Here is a 27,511-nt window from a genome sequence, read left to right on the forward strand (position 1 = left end):
GCCTGTCAGTCCGCACTCCGGGCCCGGACCTGCAGGTTTGTGCTGCAGCTTTTCCACTCGATTCAAAGTCAAGTGTAGTTTCGTCGGAGCCGCAGCTCGAACAAACTTCTGGACCCGAACCGCGGCTGAGTTTGTGGGATCTAAAGCGTTCGAGCAGACGGAGCCGAGTGTGTTTGTGCCATGTTCTTCTAACGGTACCGGGTCGTCGGGCGACGCGCACACCTGCAGGTGAGCCTTTAATTCAACCCCCCCGAGACAAACACGACCCGCTAGTCTTTCTGGGCTTTCTCGTGAATTCTCGGCTCAGTTCGGTTCATTAGACATTTCTTGTGATTATTTTTCCGCATGTTCGGGGAAAATGTGAAATCAAACCGCGTCAACTTGATCTGCCGCTGTGCTCTGCGGTGTTTGCGAGCACAGACCAGACCGCGTTGGGAAAAATGGGATTAATGTGAAGTCGTAACCATTTCGACACAAAAACACACCAAACTCCGGCTCAGTAAAGTTGTGGGTCGCACCTTTAATTCGGCATAGATGTCTGACTCCACAGTCGCTTCATACTAATGTAAGTTTGATTTTATGGCCACTTCTCAGGTTGTTCCATATGTCATATTCCGGCTGCTGTGAACCAAAGCCAAGTTTTACTGAGCTGATGACTAGAGCACATTTTACCGAACACAACTGCACCCAAACAGTCCAGTCCACGTCTAATTCTGCCTTTGGTACCGGCCTGCTGATTCGCCTTAAATCGGTAGAACTTTTAGAGGAGTTTGGCATGCCTGCCCTTAAGTTGGCTGTATTTTGAGTGGGATTTGGCACATTGTGTGAGTAAAACTGAAGGTGACGGCATCTGGAGTCACAGCCTGGAGGAAAAACACCTGGTTGCATTTGGATGGACACGGACGTCGCCGCACAGGTGCGTGATGCGGCCCCGGCAACAGGCGCCGTCCCCGGCTGTGTGTCCGGGGCCGCCCGGTGTGTCGCCGGTGTGTCGGGGCAAACAAAGGCTTCTCTGGGCCTCGGGGTTGTTCCTCTAACTTCATGTGTTGAATCGTTTATTTCTTTAAAAGGCTCGTTCGAAACGTTTCGTGTCAGAAGAGACCGGATATCCCCGGCAGGTGTGACAGTTAATGGGAGCAGCTCATTAATTTTCCCTCCTGTGACCTCTCCTGGTAATTGGTGTTCTGAGGACTTCCGGTCTCAAGTGAGCTAACCTGGTCACCCCACATAAAAATATAACGCGGAATCAGGACTCGGTTTGGCCCGTTTTATGAATGAGACGCTCGGCTCACTGAAATGTTTGTTGATATCATTTGACCTTTTCAGACATTAAAACCACAGGAAGTGTTACCTTTACACTCAGACCTGACAGATGATCTGATCCCCAAAGACTCACCTGCCCTCACACCATGGGTGTACCACAGAATTAGTGTAGACAGAGACATAAAGTGACCACATGGAGACTCGGAGACACGATGAGACTCTGAGACACTCGTAGTGACCACAGGGAGACTCGGAGACACGATGAGACTCTGAGACACTCGTAGTGACCACAGGGAGACTCGGAGACACGATGAGACTCTGAGACACTCGTAGCGACCACAGGGAGACTCGGAGACACGATGAGACTCTGAGACACTCGTAGCGACCACAGGGAGACTCGGAGACACGATGAGACTCTGAGACACTCGTAGCGACCACAGGGAGACTCGGAGACACGATGAGACTCTGAGACACTCGTAGCGACCACAGGGAGACTCGGAGACACGATGAGACTCTGAGACATTCGTAGCGACCACAGCTGAGGTGACTGTTAATGAATCTCAGATGTGCTTGTGCAGTTTGGTTTTTACAGAAGCTTGAACTGAATGTTTGGACAGAAGTCAAGGGGAGTCTGTGAAAGTTGAAACTCTAAGATACAGCGGTTGTACCTGTCGGGTGCTGTGAACTCACTTTTTGCGGTTTAATCTGGAGGTCAAAGGTTGTCAGGCTCCAGTGCTGAGAACGCCTGAAGCACCTTTGAGCCGAGTCTGTTGTGTAATCGTTGCTGTTTTTCTGCAGCTATGTCCCATTTTAGAGTTTCCTCTCAGGGCCGGATTGTGGATTAAAGTGCACAGCTGGTCCTGGGTCAGTTTTCTGCTGGGACTCTCAGGCTGCTGTGGTCCCGGGGGAACGAGGGAGGCTATTTCTGGACGATTCCCAGCTCTCAGGGCCTCTGCTGGGGATGTTTTATTTCTTAATAACCACTGAGGAGGAAGTGTTCGGATTCTTTACACAAGTAAAAATATCTGCAGGATAAATAACTCGGTTCAAGGTCAAAGTCCAGTCCAGATCTAAAACTCGAATCCAGGAAACGAGCTGTTTTCTACGGGTCGATCAGGATCAGGTAACTGGAGCATTTTCTGAATGATGTGATTGGTCGAGCTGTCGACCTACTTGTGACCTTTGGCGTCGACCTGCCTGATTGTTACCGTTTGTTCTTATTGTTTGTGACGCTGGTTGCCGTGACAACAGGATGACGTAACCGCACCTGCCAGGTGTTGCTTTGATCTGTGGGAGGGGCCTGTGTGGGATTGTGGGAGTGAAACGGGATCTGGTTTTCAGGAGTTGAGTTTCTCATTGAAACTAAACAGCAGGACGGTATTTACTGTCCACCCAGGAGCAGCTGGGTCGACCCATTGTTGATCAGTTGATTATGGATCAGCCGACAGAAGTTCGGAACCACGTGCACGACCTGGTGTGTGCAGGTGTCTGCCGGCTGTCTGTTCACACCCGTGTACAGTCCAGCTGTGTGTTCTGGGTGTTTCGGACCCCTAAGGACCTGAACTATAAATTCTGATGCCTCGGGGCTGTGGGGCGTTTCGGGGGACTGTTGGTCTGTGGTTTGTCCCCAGAAAACGAAGCATTCAGAAGGAGGAAATGGCCAGGTGATGTGCACTGTGTTACTCTCATGTGATCCGGCTGGTTCTGTGTCTGTGGACCTGATTTCTGACCTTGGAACTTCTGGTCCCAGACCTTTCTGCTGGTTTCCTGACCTGCAGCTGAAGCAGCTCTGTCACAAGTATTTTTTTTTTTTTTTTTCGGAGCATCTGGGGTCCAGACTGGGTCCTGGATGGGTCCAGACTGGGTCCGGGCTGCTATATTAACCTTGGTTCGGCTGCTCGGTGACACTTTGGTTTCTCTGCTAATAAAACAGTTTGATAGATCAAAGTTTCATCATGAATAAACTTTAAATAACAAAGATGTGCAGATGTTTCATGTGACAGTGTGTAGTTCAGTGTTAGTGTGTGTTGTTCCTCACGGGCTGTTGTCTGCACAAACTCCAGCAACACAACAGACGCACAACAGACACACAACAGTCCGTCTCTGAAGCGGCATCAGCCTGATCAGCTCCTGATCAGCTTCTTCAGTCCATAAAAAACCTTCGACTCTCAGGGCGAACTGGGACGTCAGTGTCCGTCCACTCAGGTGACACATGCGTATAAACGGCTCTGCTCAGCTGAGGCTGTACTGTACTTGTCCTCTAAGTCTCTTCCCAGCCACCTGTCAGCTGGTGTACAGGCCCCGCCCCGGTCCCTCCCCCACCTGTCCATAACGAGTCATTAATTAGAGGCTTAACCTCGTCAGCAAGCTGCTGCGCCAAATCCAGGACCTGCACAGACCTGGATCCTCAGTAATCTGCCCCACATGGTCCACAGCTCGACGGTCTGAGACCTCACCCGAGACACTGGGCTGGTTTGTCTCTGATGCACCTGTGGACATTGCATACAGGTAGGCTCTCTACTTCGGGAATCTACCTGTCGACTCTCAATATTCCACATCAGTAAAAGCCTCGGCTGCAGTAACTTTATGTATTAGGAGTTTTTCAAGCCACAGCAGAGAAACTGTGGTCAAATCAATCGAAACAACCAAGATGAGTGAAAATAAAATGAAATGGAAGAAATGAGAACTAGAGTTTAACATCCTGAGAATCTTTACAAGATCATTAACTAGAAACATCGATAAAACCGCTGGTGGATTTTCATGGTCTATGATTGACTTTCTCAGTGAACCAGTGTGAGGCTTTTATTGTGAAGCAGCTGTAAAGCTGATTAGCGTAGCTTTGTTAGCTGATACCTCAGTGTCCTTTTGGTCAGTGGGTCAGGTTTTGGTTTTGGATGCAGACTCGTCTCTGTCCCCTCAGTCCAGTGAGTCCACTGTTGTGTGACGTGATGGACAGTGTCCTGTGCTGCAAATTGCACTTCCTGTCATTTTTCACTCTGAGGCAGCAAACAGGAAGTTACAGCTGCTGCTTTTACTCCAGTTCGAGCCAGTAAAGAGGAGCCTGACCTGGAACCTGCAGCCGGTGATTTGTTTGTTAAGGTGTTGGGCCTCTGAACTGATGTGCACGGATGTGGTGCGGCTCTAATTTTTCTGGTTTCTGTTTCACTCTTTTCTGACCATGGTTTTGTTTTAGCAGCTGAACAGTGAGAACAAAGAGGCTGTTTGTAGTGATGGGCTCTGTGGACTTCAGCAGTTCCAGGATTATTGTGGATTTTTCTTCTTCTTCTCATTATTATCTGCTTTACTCCGTGCAGCTGCTTCTTCACTCCACATGAAACTGACTTTAAACACTTTGCACACCAGGTCAGATAGCGAGCATGTGCTGCTGAGTCCAGTGTCCGAGCTGCAGGATTACGGTCGATACCAGGGTCAGCGTGGACTCTGCAGTATGGATTAATTCCAGCCCCGGGCCATGAAACGCTGCTGCAATCTGAGCAAATCAAACTGAAAGCTGCTGTGGAGGCCGAGCTCAGTGACACTACAGGCGATAAATGCTGTTGTTGACCCTCGTTCATGGAGCCAGTGCACGTCACGCTGACGGAATAGAATCAGGTCCCAGCAGCTGTGGCCTCCATCAGGTGGAAATTGATATATTGATGATAAATTTCTTGTTTGACTTTATTGGCAGAAAAATCTGAAATTGAAACAGAAAATTTCAGATTTCATTTTCTTCCCAGTCGTTAATCAGCAGGTTTTCACCTCCTCACATGTTTCATCACTTACTGGTCTTACTGGTCACCAGTTTGCAGGGCCAGTTGTACTGGACGTTTCCCAGAATCCTTTGCTCAGGAGGAGGTGGGTGGAGATTATCTTCCTGTGTGAGGACGTAAATCTTCTTTTAATCTTCTTTACTTTCCTCTGTTGGTGCGTCAGACTCTGAACAGGAGAAGGTTTTGTTGTAAATGTTTTCAGGTGCAGTCAGGTGGGTCCTCTCCTGGTCAGGTGGGGTCTTTACCTGGTCAGGTGGGGTCTTTACCTGGTCAGGTGGGTCCTGGTCAGGTCCTCTCCTGGTCAGGTGGGTCCTCACCTGGTGAGAGTAGCATCAGTCGTGTGTGACACAGTAGAAAAGAGCTTGTTTAGAAAAAGTTCAGTGTAGTTTGTGTAAGTTTCTGTCAGCAGGTTGTTTTATACCTGATGACAACAGTAAAATTAAGAAGCTGAAAAGCAGGAAATCTGATCTGATACTTTAATTTGATAAGAGGATTTTTATCCTTTTATGATCAATTTGTTGTTTTTATTAGTCAACAGGAAACGAACGTGTTTGAGTCGTAAGATGAAGCCTCTGGGATTTTTCTATCGATGACTGATCGGTGATTAATAACAGCTGACATCATCTCTGATCGCTCGCCGTTGGCTCCACCCGCCTCAGATGGTGGAGGTCTGCGTTACTATGGAAACACCTCACACACAAACACACAGCTGTTTGAGTGTTGTCATGGCAACAGACACTATTTACTTATGTGTGTATGTGAATTGACACATTTGCATTTATGGACACACACGTGTGAGTTTCTGTAGATTTATGTCCAGATTTAGTGAAATTAACGTGTAAAACATGTTTTCAAATCCAGTCTCCTCTCAGTGACCAGTTTATTAGGTACACCTGTGCAGCTTCTGTTTCAGGCACAAATCTGTGAATTCGCTTCTGTTTATTATTGAAGTCGCTGTTCTCAGAGGTGTCCCTGTGTCCCTTTACATACACAGGGGCCCAGAATATTAGGAACACTTCCTGTTGTCATCATCACGTCAGTTTGCGTCATCAGACACACCTGCAGCCCACAGGTACGCGTCAGCAGGAAGCCGGGGTTGAGTAGAGCTGATAGCAGTGACTGACATCATACTTCTGCTTTCCTGCAACGTCAACACACACTGACTCTGGGACTCGAGCTGTTTTCTGAATCAGGTTTAAATCCCAAAAATTGATTTCTATTTGTAAAAAGTCTCATTAGTTTCCTATAGCAGCTGCTTAACGTAGTTTTTATCAAGCAGGAGGAAGCAGGTCAAGAAATCCACGGTGTGTGTGTGTTGAGGACGTGTATCACCAGATAAATCCCCCAGTAAAGGCTCTTTAAAACAGGAAGTTGGTTTCAGTGTCTCCTCCCAGGACAAACAGTGATAAAGAGCTGATCATAAGCTTGGCAGCAACATCTGTCTGCAACTGCTACAGCAGCAAACCTGTCATCTACAAGCCTGACCTTTGACCCCTTTGTATTACCTGGCATGTTTCTGTCTGTTTTGCGGGCGTGTCAGTAACTTTGATGAATGTGACTGCAGAACAAAAGGCCTCTGGCAGTAAATGGAGCTGTATTCAGAGTCCGATGGGCTGATAAATGTTGGGTCCAGCAGCTGGGAGAGGTCTGATAACTCTGAGTCACTGCACCAGGGTCAGGAGTGTTTTATTTTGAAAGGTCAGCTGGGAGGAAACATCGGTGTCAGTTTGTCAGTGCAGATATCGCAGAACAAACGGCGTCCTGATGATTCATCTACATTATTCTGCAACCAGGGTCCCCTTTGTCCTGGGCCTGCACCTTGTTAGGCTTCAGTTGTCATCTTTTTGTGTGAAGTGAAACATTTGAGAGATTTCTGTTGTTCAACAGCACCAATGAATGTGGTGTCCTCAGCTTAATGTGTGTGATTCCAGAACCTGGTTCAGCTTATGGGTCTGAGCCGTAGACCTCCATTGTTGTCCTCAAACTATTGAAAACCCAGCAGGGAGCCACACCGCTGACCTGGCTCACATGGTTCTTCCTCACCAACAATGGGAGGCCCGTCTGTTTCCAAAAACCAGCTCCAGACGCTGAGACCGGCCGTCACTGTTTACAGGCTCTGGTTCCACTGCAGCTTCTCTCTGCTCACAGCAGTGTCTGGAGGAAGTGCAGAACAGGAAGTAACTGGGCTGTGAAGCTGAACTGGTCAGTAATTTGCTGTGGTGCCTCAGCTGTTTCTACATATTCTCCAGAACCACAACCTGCACCTGGAATCTGATGGAAATAAATAGCCTGGGCCAAGAGCAGCTGCTTTGGTGGTGGTTGTTTGTTGTTGTGGTTGTTTGTTGTTGTGGTTGCTGTGTTTAGGTTTTTGTGAATCGGCCGTGGTCACACTGGGCTGGCTTCTCCCTGATCGGGACCTCGCAGGTTTTCACTGCACTTTTGTTGTTATGGAAACAGAAACCAAAATGGAGCGGTTGGAGCCGTGGGAAAAGTAATCACACGTGTCTGTACTGTACATACAGGAGCTCCTGAGTCCGGGGCTCCTCCGTCTGCAGCTCCCTGCACTTTCAGCCTGAGGTTGTGAACCAGAGGTGGGGACGGACTTGGGTCCTGTTTGATCTGAAGATGAACTCACTGTTATTTTTATGGCACAGAGCTTTAATGTGTGAGTCGCTGACGTTCGCCTGTGTGTGTGTGTGTGTGTGTGTGTGTGTGTGTGTGTGTGTGTGTCTTTCCAGCCACCTGTCCACTGTGAAGCAGGATGAACGGATATGAAACGCCAGCTCTCGCCTCCGGCATCTTCGGCTCCTACAGCTCACACATCAAGTCAGTATCTGTGCAGTCTGGTCCCTGTTTTCTCAGCAGCCCAGTCTGTGGAAACTCGCTGCTCATCAGTGAGTCAGGCAGCAAAACCAACTAACGTCACGTTTTCAGACTGAACAAAAAACGATCTGCAGGAAACTGGTGATGAAACAATAATAATAATTAGCTGATTAGGAAATACTGAGTTACAGCCACAGTGTTTTGCTGTTTGATGCCATATTCAATGTTAAAAGCACAAAGTTGAACAAAAGTAAAACAGTTATTGAATTAATTTACCTGTAAATACTACTACTATTATTATTACTACTACTATTAATAAGAACCATCTCTGGTTAGAGCTGAGTTCTTTCATAAAATAAAACTCGTGATGTTTGGATCCTGTTGGTTAATCGACGTATTTCCAGAGAAATAAGAATAAAAATCGTTGTTGTGCTTCCAGCTGTTACTGAACATTAGATCCAGTTTATTGGAAAGTTGTTGTTTTGTTTCTGTCCGGTGTCAAGCGATCACCTGGTCGGACTGGGGGCGGTTCCAGGTGTGACATTCGTTAAAGATCCAAGCACAGAATAAAAGTCAGTGCGGCTCGACGTCAGAAGCCGCAGATGAATTTTTAATGGGAGCTGTAACGGATCCACAGCTTCACACTGAGCTCGTGGAGCAGCTCAATGGAAATGAAACGTATTATTTATTGGTTGGTGACAATAAAACCTCCGGCGCTCGGGTTCTGGGTCTCGGCTGAAGTTGTGTCCACAATAAAATGGTCTGTGTGAGTTGCAGTGTCGGACACAGTGACCCAGAGAAACCTGAACTCTGTTACACATTGATCCACTGGTTCAATTTACAGCCACGCGAGTGTGGCCGCAGGCTGCACGCAATCAGGTCAGTGGACCAGAGAGGAGCCCGGGACCTGGTCTAGTAACTGATCCAGAAAACAGCTTCTCTCTAGCAGTGCCCTTTCAGACCCTGCCGCAGGGCCGGGCCACGCAGACTAACAGGATCTCATGGTATTTGACTGGATTTTCACTGACTGGTTAAACTGGCGACCCGGTTTCCTGAACTATGAATGTCATCGGGTCAGGTCTGTGCTGTGCAGCTTCTCTGATAAACTAACTGTGTGTGTCTGTCTCCCAGCGGCCATGGCTCTCCGTCTCCCGAGCCCCCTAAAGGTAAAGCCAAGTCCGGTGCCAAAGCCCTGTACGGTGAGTTCAGGTTTCCCTCCTCATCTCTCTGCACCTCAGCACTGACTTCACTTTGCTTCACGGCTGGTGTCTGGGTCAAAGCCGGGCAGGATTCACGGCTGATTAGGCAGAAAAATGTGGGGTAATGAACGGGACTCTCAGTTTTTGTGTTGTAGGATGGTAAAAAGTTCAAATGAGCTTCAGGTTGGAGCTTTGTCATCTTGTGCGGCTTTGAGGCTGTAAAATGTGGCAGTGAGGAGAATGATAAGGTGAAGACTTTGGACAGTATGACCAGGGGCCTCGTCACACACAGGGTCACACACAGGGTCACACACAGGGTCACACAGATCACCTTGACTGGAGGATTCGGGGTCACAGGCGACGTGTTTATAGTTGTGATTCCTCTCTGGATCAAGACTCGGCCCTCACAGGTCCCCTGTGTCTCCACAGGATCAGAGGAAATCTATTTTCTTCGCTCTTCTTCTAAACAGAAAAGGAAAAGTCAAAGTGAGCCCAGTCAGCCGTGTGTGTGTGTGTGTGTGTGTGTGTGTGTGTGTGTGTGTGAAATAACACTGGTCTTATTTTTGTACTTCTGGAAACATCTGTTGGGAAATGTTGGATAAATAGATTTGAAAATAAATATATAAATAGTATTTTAGTAAAAGTTGATTATATTATATTATAAATGTAGATTTGTCACAGTGGACTCAGACTCTGGCAGGGGGAGGTGGGACTTTAATGGTACAAACCCATTTCTAGTAAACCAGCTGACACGATATAAATATAACAAATACAGTTTCCAGCCTGGTCCAACAGTAAGACCCATGGGGTGTGTGTGTGTGTGTGTGTGTGTGTGTGTGTGTGTGTGTGTGTGTGTGTGTGTGTGTGTGTGTGTGTGTGTGTGTGTGTGTGTGTGTGTGTGTGTGTGTGTGTGTGTGTGTGTGTGTGTGTGTGTGTCAGCTGATTTCAGTCCTTTCATGCAAACACATGTTACAGATGTGGAGGATAAAAGCCGCAGCTGCACGTTCTGACCACACTGGTGACTTTTCTGTTTGGCACTAGAGAATAATCCGCGGCTCTGATCACGCAGGTCACTTTCATGTTTCCTCGGACAAATGGAGCCACAGCTTCTTTTCTCAGGCGCTCAGTAAGTTGAAATAGAACTGAACCTGTGGACCCTGCAGACTGAGACCCCCCAGTCCTCTGTGCGGCCCCTCCCTTTAGCCAAAGTCCAGCTGAAGTTAAAGCTTTTCTGTGCCTGTAAACATCCGTGGTGTTTGTGTCTGAGTGTAAGTGCAGCATTCCCCAGATTTCATTTGACACGGGCTGACCCCAAACTGCAGAAACCTTAAATGATGCAGTGTAAGAAACTTTAATTCACCTTTGCCGTTGGTCAGAGCAGCTGCTTTTATCTGTGCTGGTCTGTGTGTCGGTGTCTCCAGGATCTGGACTCAAATTTAACACTGAGATTATTTCCTCAAAAAGTTTGCTCGTTTCTCTAGAAAACTATGACCCAAACCTTTGTTTCATGGATCAGGACCGACTGTCCTTTAGTACATTCATGTCAACATCCTGGAGAGACGATATTCACCTTTTATCAGAGCGTTAGAAAATGTGGCTTCAGAATGAAAACGTCTGCTCTGCTCTTTCTGTCAGAACAAAGAAAACATTACACCAGAAACAGCATCAACAGCCTGACGGACACGTCGCAGTACCACGTGGAGGTGAGAGCTCAACAGAACCGTGACGTCACTGGTCTGACACTGTATTAAAACCTTAAATAAGCTGCTGCTCATTGTTGGTCACGTCTTTTCAATCATGTGTCTGTCATGTTCAGCATCTCACCACGTTCGTGTTGGACCGTAAGGACGGGATGATCACCGTGGACGATGGGATCAGACGTCTGCGTCTGCTGGACGCTAAAGGCAAAATCTGGACCCAGGAGATGCTGCTGCAGGTGGAGGAGAAAACTGTGAGCCTCATCGACCAGGAGACCAAGGTGAGACTCACCTGGACGCTGTTCTCCTGGAGCTGGTTTAGCTCATTGGTCTGTGCCGCAGACCTGCACTGGCTCACAGTCGTGAAAAATAAAATATACACAAACCAGTTGGTTCTAGCAGATAAAAAACCAGAAGCACAAATGACAACAAACAATCCACCAAATGCTGTGACAGTCAGTGTGTACTCACGTCAGTGTGGTAGGCTGAAGTCAGGTGTTTTCTCGTTTTCACACACTGACCTCATGACCCGTCCGGATTGTCAGAACGAGCTGGAGAACTTCCCCATCGGGACCATCCAGCACTGCCAGGCGGTGATGAACACCTGCAGCTACGACTCCATCTTGGCTCTGGTGTGTAAGGAGTCGGGTCAGACCAAACCAGACCTCCACCTGTTCCAGTGTGACGACATCAAGGTAAGCCGCCTCTGGTCCTGTGTGTTAAAAGTTATGGACAAAGGTAAAGTTGGGTTTGAATCCAGTCAGCAGCTGTCGAGTAAAACCAGTTAAACCAGTTTGAAATCAGAGCTGCAGCTTTATAAACAGGACTGGTCCATATCACACTGATAAACCTCGTCAGAACCTCCTGGAAAGCAGCAAAGATGAAGTCTGTTGTCTGTTTGAAAAGGCCCAAATAAAGACGAGGAGTCCAAGTCTGACAGACGTTTAACGTGTTTGTCGGTTTCCATCAGGCGAATCTGATCCAAGCAGACGTAGAAAGTGCCATGATCGATGCCAAAGGAGGCAAAGTGAAGAAAAGACCAGAGACCCTGAAGTAAGAACCGCCCATCGAGGTTTCATTCAGCCGTTTCTCGTGCCCACAGCTGATTGGCTGACCCACCTGTCCGTCTGTCTGCAGGATGATCCTAAAGAGTGACGGGATCGTCCCCCCTCCCCCCGCCGCTCCCGCCCCCGAGCCCCCGGCATCGTCCAATCTGGTGGATGTGAAGAGCCGAGCGGCGGCCTGGTCGGCCTGGACCATTGAGCAGCAAGACTGTGAGTGATGTCACGATCCTTCAGGATCAATAAAGTTTTTTATCCAGATGTGATTCATTAATACGACCCAGGGCCGACCCAGGGCCGGCCTGAATCTGTTGCTTAGCAGTTTCTGCAGATACTGTGATGAGCAGCTGCTTTGAGCACTTGAAGGAAAAGTATTGACGTTAAAAATATCACGTTTTTGATTCCTGGTGCTGACAGAACCACCTGTCCAGGTTCTGTTTGTGTTGAAAAACTCATCAGAAGCAGCTTTGGCCCAGAACAAAACAGGTTCTCGTTCTGAAATGTGACGTCTCCTCGATGACCGACATGCTTTGTTTTTCCGTCAGTGGCCGAGACGCAGAGGCAGATGTTGGAGGACGGGCCGGCGGAGGTGACGGCAGCCAGAGTGGACAGAGACGTGGTGAGTCCTGCAGCCTTACTGGTTTCTGTCTGAGGGGGCACAGGTCCACAGACAATCTCTGAAAGACTGAAGCTGATTGGGAGACGCTGCTCTGTTGTTTCAGGGTTAATCATTAAAGCTGGTCCTGAATAAACGTCACGTTCTGGACGAAGCTGAACCTGTTTTCCTCTAAACAGTGAAAATAACTGTAACTCAGTCAGTAACTTCTGAGGTATTAGTACTTTACCTGAGTATTTCCATGTAGTGCTACTTCATCCTTGGACTACATGTCAGAGCCAAACCTTGTACTTTGTCCTGCAAATTCCCAAACTACCCAGCGGTATATAAAGTACTTCAAATTAGAAGTATATAAGGTAGTTAACGTCAGCTACCCAGCAGTATATAAAGTACTTCAAATTAGAAGTATATAAGGTAGTCAACGTCAGCTACCCAGCGGTATATAAAGTACTTCAAATTAGAAGTATATAAGGTAGTTAACGTCAGCTACCCAGCGGTATATAAAGTACTTCAAATTAGAAGTATATGAGGTAGTTAACGTCAGCTACCCAGCGGTATATAAAGTACTTCAAATTAGAAGTATATGAGGTAGTCAACGTCAGCTACCCAGCGGTATATAAAGTACTTCAAATTAGAAGTATATAAGGTAGTTAACGTCAGCTACCCAGCGGTATATAAAGTACTTCAAATTAGAAGTATATAAGGTAGTCAACGTCAGCTACCCAGCGGTATATAAAGTACTTCAAATTAGAAGTATATAAGGTAGTCAACGTCAGCTACCCAGCGGTATATAAAGTACTTCAAATTAGAAGTATATAAGGTAGTTAACGTCAGCTACCCAGCAGTATATAAAGTACTTCAAATTAGAAGTATATAAGGTAGTTAACATCAGCTCCAACATTAAAGTGATCAACACAATAATCATCAATAATTAGAATTCAGTAATATCAGATCCATTCATCTGGAATGGGCCATTCTGCACAGTGAGTACTTTTACTTTGGATACTTCAAGTACATTTGGATGATGGTACTTTTGGGCTTTGACTGCAGTGACACTTTGAATGCAGTAATGTGTCTCTTCTCTTTGCAGCAAATCCTGAACCACATCCTGGACGACATCGAGTTCTTTGTCACCAGACTCCAGAAAGCTGCCGAGGCCTTCAGCGAGCTCTCCAAGAGGAAGAAAACCAAGAAGGGCAGGAAGAAGGGTCCTGGAGGTGAGGACGGACACTGAAACGTGGCTGGGGGGCAAATTGTATGGACAGTGTATGAAAGGACAGTTGTGGTGCTGCGGCGGAGGGAAACCTAGTCGTTGCTTCCTGAGCTGGACGTCCAGGCTGCAGACGGATCAGAAACACAGAAATGGTCTGACCTCCCTAAGTGGGAGAGTTTAGAAGTAGAGGAGTTGACTGTCTTTGTGCTGCAGAGCTGAAGGTTTCCTGTCCCTCTGGGCCAATCGTGACCCAACTGGACTCTGCAGGGAGTCCAGATGGAGAAGCTGCTGTCACAGTTTAGTTTCATGTGTGTTGTTTAATCAGCAGCATCACTGTCACTCAGGGTTCAGGTGAGGTGTCTGGGCCTGTTCGATGAAGCTCAGGTACTTATGGGCTCTCTCTTCTGTTTTTGTGATGTTCTGCGATGACTCGTCCACCAGAGGGCGTCCTGACTCTGCGCTCCAAACCCCCCGGTGAGGACGAGTTTGTCGACTGTCTGCAGAAGTTCAAACACGCCTTCAACCAGCTGGTATGAGCCTCTTCGTCATCACAGACACCAACTGTCTGTTGTCCGGACTCCTCACCGTGTGTTCTCTGATCTGCAGGGGAAACTGAAGGATCACATCCAGAACCCCAGTGCTGTGGACCTGGTTCACTTCCTCTTCACCCCCCTGAGGATGGTCCGTGCTGACGCTTTAACACGTGGATATTTTGCATGTGCTTTAATGAGCTGATTTTTAAACGTGCCATTTGTGCTGCAGGTGATCCAGGCGTCGGGCAGCGTGGATCTGGCTCGCAGCGTCGTGGTCCCCCTGTTGACCAGAGAGGCCATCGACTTCCTGCACTCGTCGGGAACGGCAGAGGAGCGACACCTGTGGGTCTCGCTGGGCGACGGATGGACCAAATGCAGGTGAGCTGATGTTTTCATCCTGGTCACAGCTGCGTCACCGGGTTGCCATGTCTGACCCTCCCCTGCACACGACTCTGAATTAGCCCAGAGCTGAGGACTTCACATAAAAGACAGCAAAGAGAAACTTGAATTACAATTAAATGAGAAGTAGTGCAGATAAAATACTGTGAGCGTTTTACTACATATACTACTACATGACGTGAGTGTTTTACTACATATACTACTACATAATGTGAGCGTTTTACTACATATACTACTACATAATGTCAGCGTTTTACTACATATAATACTACATAATGTGAGCGTTTTACTACATATACTACTACATAATGTGAGCATTTTACTACATATACTACTACATAATGGGAGCGTTTTACTACATATACTACTACATAATGGGAGCGTTTTACTACATATACTACTACATAATGTCAGCGTTTTACTACATATACTACTACATAATGTCAGCGTTTTACTACATATACTACTACATAATGTCAGCGTTTTACTACATATAATACTACATAATGTGAGCGTTTTACTACATATACTACTACATAATGGGAGCGTTTTACTACATATAATACTACCTAATGTGAGCATTTTACTACATATACTACTACATGATGGGAGCGTTTTACTACATATACTACTACATGATGGGAGCGTTTTACTACATATACTACTACATAATGTGAGCGTTTTACTACATATAATACTATATAATGTGAGCATTTTACTACATATAATACTACATAATGTGAGCGTTTTACTACATATACTACTACATAATGTGTTTTACTACATATAATACTACATAATTGGAGTGTTTTACTACTTATAATACTACATAATCTGAGCGTTTTACTACATATACTACTACATAATGTGTTTTACTACATATAATACTACATAATTGGAGTGTTTTACTACTTATAATACTACATAATCTGAGCGTTTTACTACATATACTACTACATAATGTGAGCGTGTGTGGACAGATCTGTGAAATTAGCTCCTCAGCAAACATCATCACTTTCACACGTTATCAGAAACAGCTGTCAGTGTCAGCTGCTCTGCCCATGTTGGACCGGGTCTTTGGTTTCTGGGTCGGGTTACCGAGCTGGTCTCGTGTCCACAGGTTGGAGTGGCCCAAGGATCAGTACTTTCCTCCCTGTGTGTTGACGTTCCGGGACGGCTGGGAACCTCCGGTGCTTCCGGCGGTGACTCCGGCTCGGGAGCAGGAGCTGAGCCGCCTGGCTGAGAGTCTGGTCAACGCCGAGATCCAGAGACAAGAGGAGCTGAATCTCAGACTGGCCCAGGAGGTCGGTTTCACTCTGCCCCCCAACTCAGCTGTCTGAACCCATCATCACAGTGGTTTTTATCTGTTGTTCTGTGTCTGCAGCAGTCGGCGGTGCAGAGGTTCCCTCCTGCAGACGGGTATGCCTTCTCCAACACATCCTACAAACGCATGCAGATCCTGGATCAGGACACGGCCATGGCTGCTTTTAAACAGGCCGTCAGCCGGCGTGTAGACCGGTAACTCTGAGGTCCTGACGCCCTGGAGAACTGCTCCCACTTCATTTCTTTCCCTCTTTATGGAGGTCTTACTCTTCATAAGCTGGAAAATCCTCTTCCTCTTTCTAACTGGGATATTTGAAGCATCTGGTTCTGGGTCTTTTCTGCTGAGATTTTGGGGGTTTTCAAAAACCACCTTTCTGATTTCTAATCTGTTTTCACTTGAATCTGTCTGTGTTGTGATGTGAAGTCGGGACACTTCTCCACGGCGACATGTGTCAAATGACTGATTCTGGTGTAGCTCTGATCCCGGTACAGTTTGGTCCAAACACCAAACGGAGCTCGTGTCAAACTTCATCTGTCGTCAGTTTTTCATTCTGTTGTATTTGTGTTCAGCTGCTCTTTTCTCTGTAAACACTGAGACTGTCGGTTTATTTCAGAAGTTTTGACGCCGACAGCAGAAACCAACAGAAACTGTTCGCCAAATCCAAATACGACTTTGTGGCAAGAAACAACACGGAGCTGTCTGTCCTGAAGGACGAGGTCGTCGAGGTGACGTCAATTTATTTCATGACTGTTTATAGCGAATCCTAAACCCAGACATTAAAACGAAATGTTTGTACATAATCCAACTCCATTTAAAGTGTCTGCATCATGTTTGTAAATCTTACTGTCACTCTAGAAACAGTTTGACGTCAGAAATATCAATGTTGTTCATAGAAATGTTGATTTTACTATTAAAAGGTTCAGTTCTAGTTTTTGACTTATTAAAATCGAACCTGTTTTATGACACAAATGATTTAAATGCTGCAACTTAAACAGCCAATGAAACGGCTGTGCCCTGACTCTCGTCTGCCAGGTTCTTGACGACAGGAAGCAGTGGTGGAAGGTCCGTAACGGCTGCGGGGCGTCCGGCTACGTGCCAAACAACATCCTGGAGATCACCAAAGCTGTGGACATCAGCGGCCGAGGAGAGCCCATTTACAGCCACACCATCCAGGTAGGCAGCACCTGGACACTTCAGCCTCACCATGTGGTCAGAGGTGCCAGATTGGCTGGAAAACAGCTTCTGAAATATAAACACTTGTACCCTAAAAAATCAACTCCCTTAAACCAACTCGCTGCCTGTTCACACAAGTTCATCAGAACATTATCCAAAAGAAAAAGCTCTTATTCCACTAAAAGACAATTAAACACTTAGCTGCTTTTAAATTGATGGCAAACTTTTTGTCAGATGTGGCAACGCTGCAGGAGTTTCTTCTTCCACCACCTGTGTCTCATGTCCATGCGTGTGTTTTGTTTCCGCTGTTAAAGCTCATGATGCCAAAGAAGGAGTTTGAGTTGTTCAAGGTAGGACCTGTGTGTTTTTAGTGCCCAGTAGTTTCCCACAAACCACTGTTTGCTTTGCTGTGGATCTTTAAAGGAACAGTCCCACATTTAGTGCAGGGGGCCAACCCATGGTCCTCAGGGCCACCGCCCAGAATCATCCGGCTTTTGATTGGCTGATCATGCCTGATCCAGGTAATCAGCGGTCTAGTGTCCGAGCCTGTCCAGATCCTCTGCTGGTTCTCAGTGAGATCAGAACCAGGATTGTTCCACCGGATGTCAGACTGTTCCTGCGTGTGAATAAATGATAGATCCCGAGACGGTCTAAGACTAGACGATGTGTCCCAGTGGATTTCCCTGCAGTCAGTGTGTAGTGAGTGTTGTGTATAAAACCATCACGACATGTCTGTGTTTCATTTTACAACGGCAGCAATTACTGGGGGAGTTGAACGAGGTAAACGCCGACACGACCGTAGGCAGTGAGAAAATACCTGCAGCCTGTTCTGTTCACCAGCAGGAAGTGAAACCTGCACCTGTCCCCTTTCAGAAGCAGACCACCAGGAACGACTACATCCCCAGTAAGCCCGTGGCGACTCCGATACCTCCGGCCCCCACGCCACCACCTCCGGCCCCCGCCAGGCTCCCCACGCCGCCGCTGCCCCCTCCGGCCGCCGAGCCCGCCAAACCGGTCGGAGGCAGCAGCGCGGTCAGCCGCCAGAACAGCACCACGTCCAGCGACAACGGCAGCGTGGCCACGAGACCCGCGCCTGTCAACCGTGAGTCTGTTCACACAAAGGGTGTGCACATTTTTCTGCTTTAGTTCTGACATTTCCTTTCAGGGAACTCATTATATTACTGTCATCTCAAAATACATTAAAAATATATTCATATATTCAAAAGTCCAGCAGAAGGTTTGTGTGAATAATTTAAAATGTTTTAACTTTGTTCTCTAAACATTATTCTGGACATATTAGGCTTTTATTCTGAAAATATTTCAACATTTTTTACTTTATTTTGTGTATTTTGGACTGTACTTCAGTGTTTAGGTTTTCAAAGATCATTTAGCTAATGTGTGTCCTCGACTTCGTCTGCAGGCAGGAAGTCCAACATGGAGGAGGTCCAGGACGAGCTGATGCACAGACTGACTCTGGGCCGCAGTGCTCAGAAGAAGTTTCCGGGTCCCTGTCGCAGCGGCGGCGGCCTCGTCCCGTCCGCCAGCATCACCTACGACTCGTCCCCTGAGCAGGTCAAAGCCTGGTTGGAGGCCAAAGGCTTCAGTCCAGTGTGAGTGTCAGCGAGTGCTCGAGTCCCAGGCCGACAAAACAAAACCAACAAATGAAATCGTACATCGAGATAAAGAGTTCATCGTCGTCAGCAGCTTTTCAGTCAGACTGATGACAAGCTGCTGACGCTGAGAGCTATGAAAACAGATTCATGGGAAAAGACGTGCAGAGAAATATCAAAGATAAAAATTGATTTCAAGTGAAATAATAAAATACTGAGACTATTAAAAATATATCCAGTCCAACTGTGAAGTCAAAATGACCGACTTCAACGTTTCGGTCCATCGTGAGGATTCTCAGTTTCATGTGTTTAGTTGTAACACATGTGTTTCCCACGGGCAGCACCATCACCAGCCTCGGGGTTCTGACCGGAGCGCAGCTGTTTTCTCTCAACAAAGAGGAGCTGAAGACGGTTTGTCCTGACGACGGCGCCCGGGTCTACAGCCAGGTCACCGTGCAGAAGGCCGCGCTGGAGGTGGGTGTCACCGCGCACACAACACGCCATCAACACGTTTACACCTTAACCGCTGCAGCTGGTTTGTCTCATTCTGTGATGGTTCCTGATACAAGCGTGTCAGTTTAGAGTCCAAGTTCTGGAAACAGAAATATGAACGATGATAATGAAAAGTCTCCTTGTTGTGTAGACGGGTCTTCAGCTTCGTGTGTAAAGGGCAGTGGGCGGGTTCTGGATGTTGATTGGACGTACTGCAGATCCACCAGTGCAGCAAACAGACACCGACCATGATAATGAGAATAACGACCTTTATTTATAAACCATAAAAATACATAACTGGCACTTACATTAAAATCCATCATCTTATCAAATCACAGAGCTAAAGGGCTAATTCTCTGTCATAACGTCAGAGAACAGGGTTTCCACTGTTTGAAAACAGTCTGACCTGCCCAGTTACAGGCCGTGGATTCAACCCAACATCAGAACCTACTTAAATCCAGACCTCATGTCAGCTTGGTTGGACTTTGAGAGCAGCTCAGTCTGAGTCTTAAAGTGACGCACAGGAGCCAGGTCCATGTATTTATTAAACCAGATCAAACCCGACTCGGAAGCTGCAGGTCTGTTCAGGCTCTTCATGCATTTTATCCCCCAACTCTGGCAAGGTCTGGTGTGTGGTGTCTGTTTCCACCTGCAGGTTTTCTTCTGAGCCTCCTTTGATCTTCTGAATCTGGTACCACATTCGTTCAGGTATCGTCTTCACGTGCTGATGTTCTCGCCGTCGTTCTGTTGGCCAGACTCACTAGTTTTCTTGGTTTTACCATGAGACAGTCAGGTACTTCAGGACCAACAAGTCCCCTTTGATTGAGGACCTGTTTGGACTTGTTTTCTGACTTTTTAATCTTGAATTATGAACTTTAGGGCTTACCTGACTTGGGACTTGTTGGTCTGGATTGTCTAGATTTGGAACTTGGCACCAAAAAGTCCCTTGACAAAAGACCTGGGACTTGTTGGTTCCTTAAGATTTGGATCTGTTTTCTCTACTTGAGACTTGTTTGTTCAGAATCTGGCCGTCAGAACGAGGCTTCAGTCGTTTCATGTGTAGCAGCATTTTAAGGTAGCACCACTATTTGTCTTCCTGCTATGGCTGTTCAGTCCAGTAAGTCCACCTTAAACCCCCCAAATGAACCTGCTCCAGAATGTTCCACTTCCTTTTCCTCATGTGTCCACCCTCTCACCCCGCCCCCCGTAGAGACCAGGATGTAGGTCTAAAGAGAGAAGCTGGTGATCTGTTAGCTTAGCTTTGATTAGCAGGCAGCTAATGGTGTCACCTGTTACCTTCAGTTTTTATTTTTGTTTGCTCGTAGTGAAAGAAATGACAGTTATTTAAAGGTTGTACAAAAACATCTGGATCTATTGCTGCCAAAGCTTAAAAAACCTGGTTCCCTGCAGCTGGTTGCACAAAGACATGAGCTACAGCCACAAGTAGTGAGGCCAAATCTCCATAATACACAGATAAATCCCAGCTGACACGAATCTGTAGCTTGATAAACACATGAATTCATAACTGAACGAGTTAATAAATGTTGGTAATTGATCAGGAAAGAAACAAAACAATAGATGTGAAAATAAAGACGTGTGTTTATGTCCTGATTAAACCACTAACAGTTATTGATTCATTTGTTGTGTTTGTTTACTTGGTGTGAGTCTGACTAAACTCAAACCCAGCAGACCAGTGCGGGTCTTTGTGGGACCAGTTTGAATACCTTACAAGTCTGTTTCCCAGCATGCCTCGCTGTACCTCTGTTCATCCTCATGCATTGCAGCAGCAGTTGGCAAATGCTTCCTGAGGCAGTAACGGCCACTGGCTGAGTTTACGTGGAGTCGGACTAGAGGCGTCCCTCATGTAACCACAGCACAGGTCGCCCCGACTTTATCAGAAATCTTCTGCTTCCCAGGACTAAGTTAGCAGAGAAGCTCCATAGATTAAAGGGAGGCTCTCGAGGGACCGCCGTGACCGAGGGGGTCCCAGAAATCAGGATGAGGATGAGGTGGGGACGCTCACAGCACTAAAGACTTGGGACTTGTCTCTGAGTTAGAAGCAAAGGGAACGTTTTACTGTAAGATCTGACATCAGGGATTTTCTGATGGGAACGACTTCAGAAACTCATCAGCCACGTCAGCTCGTCACGTCGACTAAAGACAGTAAAGTTTTAACGCAGCAAACTTATCGTTCGTCGTTTCCTAGTTTTTAAGTGCTCATGTTTTCTGCTGATGCCCCCACAGCCTGAAGCTGCAGCACGAGGGCCAGACGAGCAGAGCAGCTTCTGCTGGAGTTTAGGTTTCAAACGGCGAACATTACTAAAGCACAGCTCAGGGGGCAGCTGGTCTCCGGTCAGTACGTCAGAGAGCCGTGTTAACGCCGAAACATGTAGCAGACACAGTCAATCCTGCTTTACCTGGTCTGAGTCCTGAGAGCAGTCCCCTGAGAGCCTCCCGACATCGGTATTTGGGTTTGGTTTCTAACCAGCTGTTTGTTCCCCCCTTGTCTGTTTTTTTTTCCTCCTCTGCCTCCCCCACTCTTCCTTTTCCTCTGCTGTTCCTCCTCCGGTCTCTCCCGTCCTCCCCTGGGCTCCAGAAGAGTTCAGGCTCTGAGCTCCAGGAGATCATGAGGAGGCGGCAGGAGAAACTGGCAGCCAGCACCTGTGATTCAGGGGTGGAGTCTTTTGACGAAGGCAGCACCCACTGAGCTCCACGTGGCTTCTTCCCCTCCCTCCTTCTTTTTTCCACACTCCAGCCTGCTGTTTTCTTACACTCTGACCCTCAGGCGGCCGCCGACCACGCCGAGTTTGTGGAGATCATGCGACGCAGGCAGGAGCTCCTCCGCTCGTCTCCGTAGAAAATCCAAACAGATCGCAGCCGTCTGAGCTTCGGACCACCGAACATTCAACACACAGTACTCTGCCGTGTTTGCCTGAAGCTCCGACTGTGGACTTGGACCTCTCTCCTCCACCAGAACGGTTTCGATCCAGTCATTTTCCAAAGCCAAGCCTCAGTGTCAATGTGAGGAGAACAGCTCCAGTTTGTGCGTCACGTTTCACTGAGGTCACAGTTCAAACCGCGACCGAATCCCGAGTGAAAAAAGATTCTTCACCTGTTTCCAAAGTTTCCAGCCAAACACCCCCAAAAATTGTCCTAAGACGTAAATCCACTTTCTAAATGTCGTCAGTTACCGACCGACTGACCACTGGATTGAAGTGGTTGGTGTCTGATGACAAAAACAAATAAAACAGTATTTTATGTAAATGAGCTCAACATCTGTGTCCACACTAGTTAATGATAATCTTCTGTCCTGGTTACTAGAAATGGCTCCTGCTGGTGATTGTTCGACCCTGTGACCTCAGTGCAGCGAGGCACAAGCTGAGGCGTGTGCGTAATGATGGTTAGTTCTGTCGTAGGAAATATAACTGTAGAGAATTTTGTTCACAGTGTTATAATCGTTTTGATTGATCGCTGTATCAGAAGTTGCGATAATTTAACTGATCAACTGAAGAATCGAAACTTGTTAAAAAAGCTAACAGACAAACTAGAATCATTTTAATGATGTGCATTGATTCTGTTCAGATTGTTGGGCGATGACGCGTCAGTTCCTGGTCGTTAACTCTGCTCTGCTGACTCAGCAAAACTAACCATGACGAATGTGTTTTCCTCAGGCCCCGCCCACAGCGACAGCTGATTATTGTAACACGTCTGAGCCGAGCAGTGACCGAAAGACTGGAGAACAGAGAAGTTGGTTCCTCCAGCCGTCTGACTGTACCTTTGTTTTTATTAAACCCTCAGACCGTCTCCAAAGATCAGCCGCTGAAAACAGACTTTAGTCCTCATAACACCTGTTCACCAGGTAGCTGCTGCTGTTCGTCGGTGCAGCTCTGCTCACTTTTATTCGCTGGTTATTTCCAGACACTAAGCTGCTGTCAACACTTCCTGTACAGGCATTTCACATTAAGAGTCTTCAAAGGCCCCTTCCTTTCCTAGTAGGCTTTTAATGTGAAAAATCTGCCCTGGCAGTAGGTTAACGGTGATCAAGGTGGGGCCGTGGATTATAGCCTCGGTTATTATTTTTATTTTTTTTACCGGGTCGGTTCGTGCTGGTCACGAACTCAGTCAGACTCCATCGTTTGAATGTCGGCTCCTGTTGGAGCAGGTTGGGTTTTCTGACCAGAAACTGGAGCAGGTGGGACTGAGCCCATCAGTGATTTATACACCAACACCAACCAGTAGCACCGTGACTGTTGAACCAGTTTGGATAAAATATAAATGTTTGAATGTTCAGGATGTGCAGCCAGTTCATTCTCTTCTCTGCCATTGATTATTGATTATTGATTTTGGTTTCCACTAATGCACCTCTGTGTTTGGTGGATTAGTGGACCAGCAGTGTTTAGTGGCAGAAACTAATGTTAGATATGAAAAACATTTGTATGTGTCGAGTTTTCATGGTGCCTTTTCCATAGAAATCCACTCATTCTGCAATAAAACGTGCAAAACTCATCTTGTGCCATCAATCAGTGTTTAGTCCTCCCAGACCTGCAGGAGCTTTTGGTCCAAAGTGTCCTGGCACTGAAACCTGGCCCTGGTGTGTGGTGAGTAAATCTTGTTGCTTTAAATAATCATTTTATTCAGTATTAGACTGTCACTGTGGTAAGACGCGTGTTTCTTGATTCAGAATTTGGCTGCATTTCAATGTTATGGAGCAAAAATAAATAAAACCACTGATGTTGAATTTCATTTAAAACTAGTCAAGTTTTCTACCAACAAATTTCCTCATGACTTTTAAAATTATTTCTGCTGTTGTTTTTACTTTTCATTCTGTTTAGTTTGATGTGACTTACCTGAAGTTTTTCTTTTCCCACCTCGTTCTGTCTGAACTACAAGACAGTGGTGAGATCAGCAGTGTTGTCTGGTTTAGAGACAGTGGCACTGAGACAAAGACAGGAGGCAGAGCTGGAGGTAGCAGAGCTGAAGATGTTGAGGTTCTCTCTGGGAGTGACGAGGATGGATAGGATCAGGAATGAGGACATCAGAGGGACGGCTCATGTTAGATGGTTTGGAGAAAAAGCCAGGGAAGCCAGATTGAGATGGTTTGGACATGTTCAGAGGAGGGACAGTGAATACATTGGTAAAAGGATGCTGAGGTTAGAGCTGCCAGGAAGGAGGCCTAGAGGAAGACCAAAGAGGAGGTTCTTGGATGTAGTGAAGGAGGACATGAGGATAGTTGGTGTGGGTGAGGAGGATACAGAGGATAGGGTTAAATGGAGGCAGATGATTGGCTGTGGTGACCCCTGAAGGGAACAGCCGAAAGGAAAAGAAGAGGTTCTGTCTGAACTACAATTCCAAGTCTTGGAATTTGTGCCCTAAATTTGTAGACAAATCTGAAAGTTGCAGTTATTTCTGAGTCATATTTGGTTTAATGTTACTGTAAGATCCTGATACATTTTCTTTTCTTCTCTTTCTATTTGCTGACTGTTCTCGGCCCGACTGGTTTGGACGCTGCTCTTCTCGTACACGTGAGAACCAGGTGAGTTTGTGGCAGTGCTTTGTCTCTTTGTGGACAGTGTGTACACACAGTTGTGTGGTTTGTAGACACGAAGTGGGACAAATGCATCTGCAACATTTTATTTAGATCCAACACACATTAAAACTCTGTGGCTGCAGATCAGTCCTCAAACCTTTAGTGACACAACACAATGGCACCAATGACGAACGAGTCTGGACACACAGTAAGAAGAGAAAATTGTAAAGAGTGTACAGTGCTGAGCTCCCAGACAGTCTGCGGGTTTTCGTACCAAAGTGCTTTTCTCCCCGTGTCCACACGACGTTTCCGAACATCTGTCCGGCTGTTTGCATCGACAAACCCAAACACTCAGCGATGAGAGAACGCAGCCTCTGGCTCAGGTCACGATGACTCACAGATACATCAAGTCTTAAAAAACAAAGCTCTAAAGCAACAGTTCCACAACAAGTACTTGGTAATGACGAGCAGAAACAGAACAGTTAAGCAGTAGCAGTATGTACAGTACGTTTGATACCCAACAGTGACATGTGACCTGTTTCAGGTGGAGCGGCCGAACCTCTGCGCAGCCGAGACGGCGAACAGGTAAAAACCAGTCACTTCATATACGTTTGTCCCTTCACTCTGTTTTTCTACCAGTTACAAGGTGTCATCAAAATGACGAAGCAGCTTCAGTGAAACTGGCACGTCTTTAAATCGTAGTTTATTTGTATTGAACGTTACTGGGTTTGAGTGTCCAGTCACCTGTTTAAACACATTCACCGGTGTCAGAGCTAAAGAAATGAATTAACTGAAATCAGAAACTAAAATGTTGAACATGCTGAAAACAAATTACACCAAAAGTTTTTATCTTAAATTTAGTTGAAGAATTTAATGAGTCACATTTGAACCAGGTTTTAAAATGTCTGCAGCTCCACAAACTGTTGGAACAGTACAAATATATGAAACACTATGGAAAATTGTCTTGTGGGACATGTAGATTAAATTTCTACAAAGGTTTTCCAGATGTTTCATCTGTTTTTCACTGTAGTTTAAACAGAAAGCTGGGCTCTTATTTTGACGACACCCTGTACATCCTGTCAAAGGATGTGAGAAAAGTGGATTTTTCTTTAACGCAGATTTTCGGTAGAAAGATGCCAAACGACAAATTTCTGTAGTTTGTTCAGACACAAAGAGCAGACAAGACGCTGCAGAACAGCAGTTTCCCGTACAGCCGTTCCGACAGACCAAGATCCGCCCCCAATCACCAGTTCCTGTCTCAGTTTTTTCGGTCAATACTCAGTTACTGTTTACACCCCCAAGGCTTTTTAGTCCCAGCACCTGATTTGACAAATTTCAGTGGACCAGTATGAACCTCTGGCAGTGCTCAACCACACTTTAGGATCAAAATACATTTTCCAGCAACAAACCAAAACACGTTAACATAAATTTAGACTAGAGCCAGGCTTTGGTACTTTTGGAGCACTGTATAATATTACAACATACATCTAGTACAGATTGGGTAATCTGCACTGTATCACACGTTTGTGCTTTAATTTGTAGGAGTGCGATTCTGAATTGTGTAGTTACAGCAAATGTGGAGGCTAAAAAGAGACTGAAATGATGTTTGGGGCTCAGAAAGTTTCGGGTCGGTCCTGGGGAAACACTACGATATGTTTCTGTCCGGCTTTACTGTCAGTCCTCAGTGGTTCTGGCAGTTCACCGGTGGGAGTCTGATAGGATCCATTCCTCTGCTGATCCGTCCCGAAACTCAGAGGGTGAACCTTCAGGTTAATCTATGCCCACGTGCAGGGGACAGGACGGATACAGAGAGACGATTCTGTACAGTCAGAAGCAGCAGCAGAAAGTCTTCCCTTCCTCCGTCGGGCCACTCCGAGGCCTCAGTGCAGATACAAACTACGGTTCTACAGCCACGGGCCTCGAACGCACCGAACAGCGACAGGACGGCAGCATGAGGCAGCTGGTTTTTGTGCAGACCCAGCAAACATTCGGACTTTAGGACTTGAAGGTGAAGTAAAAAATTCTGCAGCATTGAGTGAAACCACAACCACGGTGTTTTCCAAAGCTGCTTTGAGGAACTTTTAGCACTGCAGCACAAACTCGAGGCAGAAGGTGACATGACCAGAAACATTTCCGCACCAGTCTGGTTTCACCTTCAGCCAGGACAGAAACTTTACATTCACGGAGCAAAAAAACCCCAAAAACCTCCCGTGTTAGATTAAAAAAAAACGAATGACCAATGAAACTAAACTAAAAATCTGATGCGGTGACCTGAAATGTGCAGTTCTGTGCTCATTTTGGGTCCAAATTGGTCAAATGCTTGCTGGGTCTGTCCAGGGGTGGTTTTCTGGGCAGTTTTCAGCGATCAGCGTGTTTGGAAGCGTGTAACGCCGCACGCCGCCAAGACAAAACTAAAACGAACAAGGGACAAAGAGGCCGGGGCGCCTGCTGGTTTTTCAGCGACTCCTGAGATAAAACAACCAATGAATTGAAAAACTGCTGACTCGGTCCCACCGACGGCGTAGGCTCGACTCCTCCTCCCACGGTGACGACGATCAGTCCAGTTCTAAGGGCAGGGCTATGGTTGTTGGTACGTCAGTGAAGGCTCCTTAAGGCAAAAGTCCATCTCATGCTTTAACACCAATTCAGACAAAACACTGGATTTATTTTTTTCTCTTTTGTTTTTCGATACTGTTGATGAGGCGGATCTTCTGCAGAGAATGGATGCCTGAAGCACAGGACGCTCGGCGCGTTCACAGCCTGCAAGACAAGGAAGAGGGAGGTAAGGTTCACAGCACAGATGCTGAGTGT

General features: G+C 46.6%; 2 protein-coding genes across 5 annotated transcripts in view; one reads left to right on the plus strand and one right to left on the minus strand.

Moving 5' to 3' along the window:
• Positions 1-26,075, plus strand: eps8a (EGFR pathway substrate 8a, signaling adaptor). The gene is made up of 23 exons (XM_026326954.1): positions 1-228; positions 7,772-7,859; positions 8,988-9,055; positions 10,691-10,758; positions 10,872-11,033; positions 11,298-11,447; positions 11,723-11,805; positions 11,890-12,026; positions 12,359-12,432; positions 13,520-13,646; positions 14,084-14,172; positions 14,249-14,323; positions 14,405-14,553; positions 15,695-15,878; positions 15,959-16,092; positions 16,512-16,623; positions 16,931-17,071; positions 17,945-18,173; positions 18,492-18,681; positions 19,023-19,155; positions 21,770-23,771; positions 24,701-24,706; positions 25,245-26,075. The coding sequence occupies exons 2-21, from the start codon at positions 7,795-7,797 to the stop codon at positions 21,878-21,880; spliced, it is 2,481 nt and encodes an 826-aa protein (XP_026182739.1). The 5' UTR covers positions 1-228; positions 7,772-7,794; the 3' UTR covers positions 21,881-23,771; positions 24,701-24,706; positions 25,245-26,075.
• ptpro (protein tyrosine phosphatase receptor type O) overlaps positions 24,789-27,511 on the minus strand; it is a 32,326-nt gene continuing 29,603 nt past the window's right edge. For all 4 annotated transcript variants that reach the window (XM_026326951.2, XM_026326950.2, XM_026326952.2 and 1 more), the window contains one exon: positions 24,789-27,460. The gene's annotated coding sequence lies outside the window, so the exon portion shown is untranslated. The remainder of the gene's footprint in view (positions 27,461-27,511) is intronic.

This window comes from Mastacembelus armatus, chromosome 23 (assembly GCF_900324485.2).
Source record: "Mastacembelus armatus chromosome 23, fMasArm1.2, whole genome shotgun sequence".
In the NCBI taxonomy this organism is placed as follows: Eukaryota; Metazoa; Chordata; class Actinopteri; order Synbranchiformes; family Mastacembelidae; genus Mastacembelus; species Mastacembelus armatus.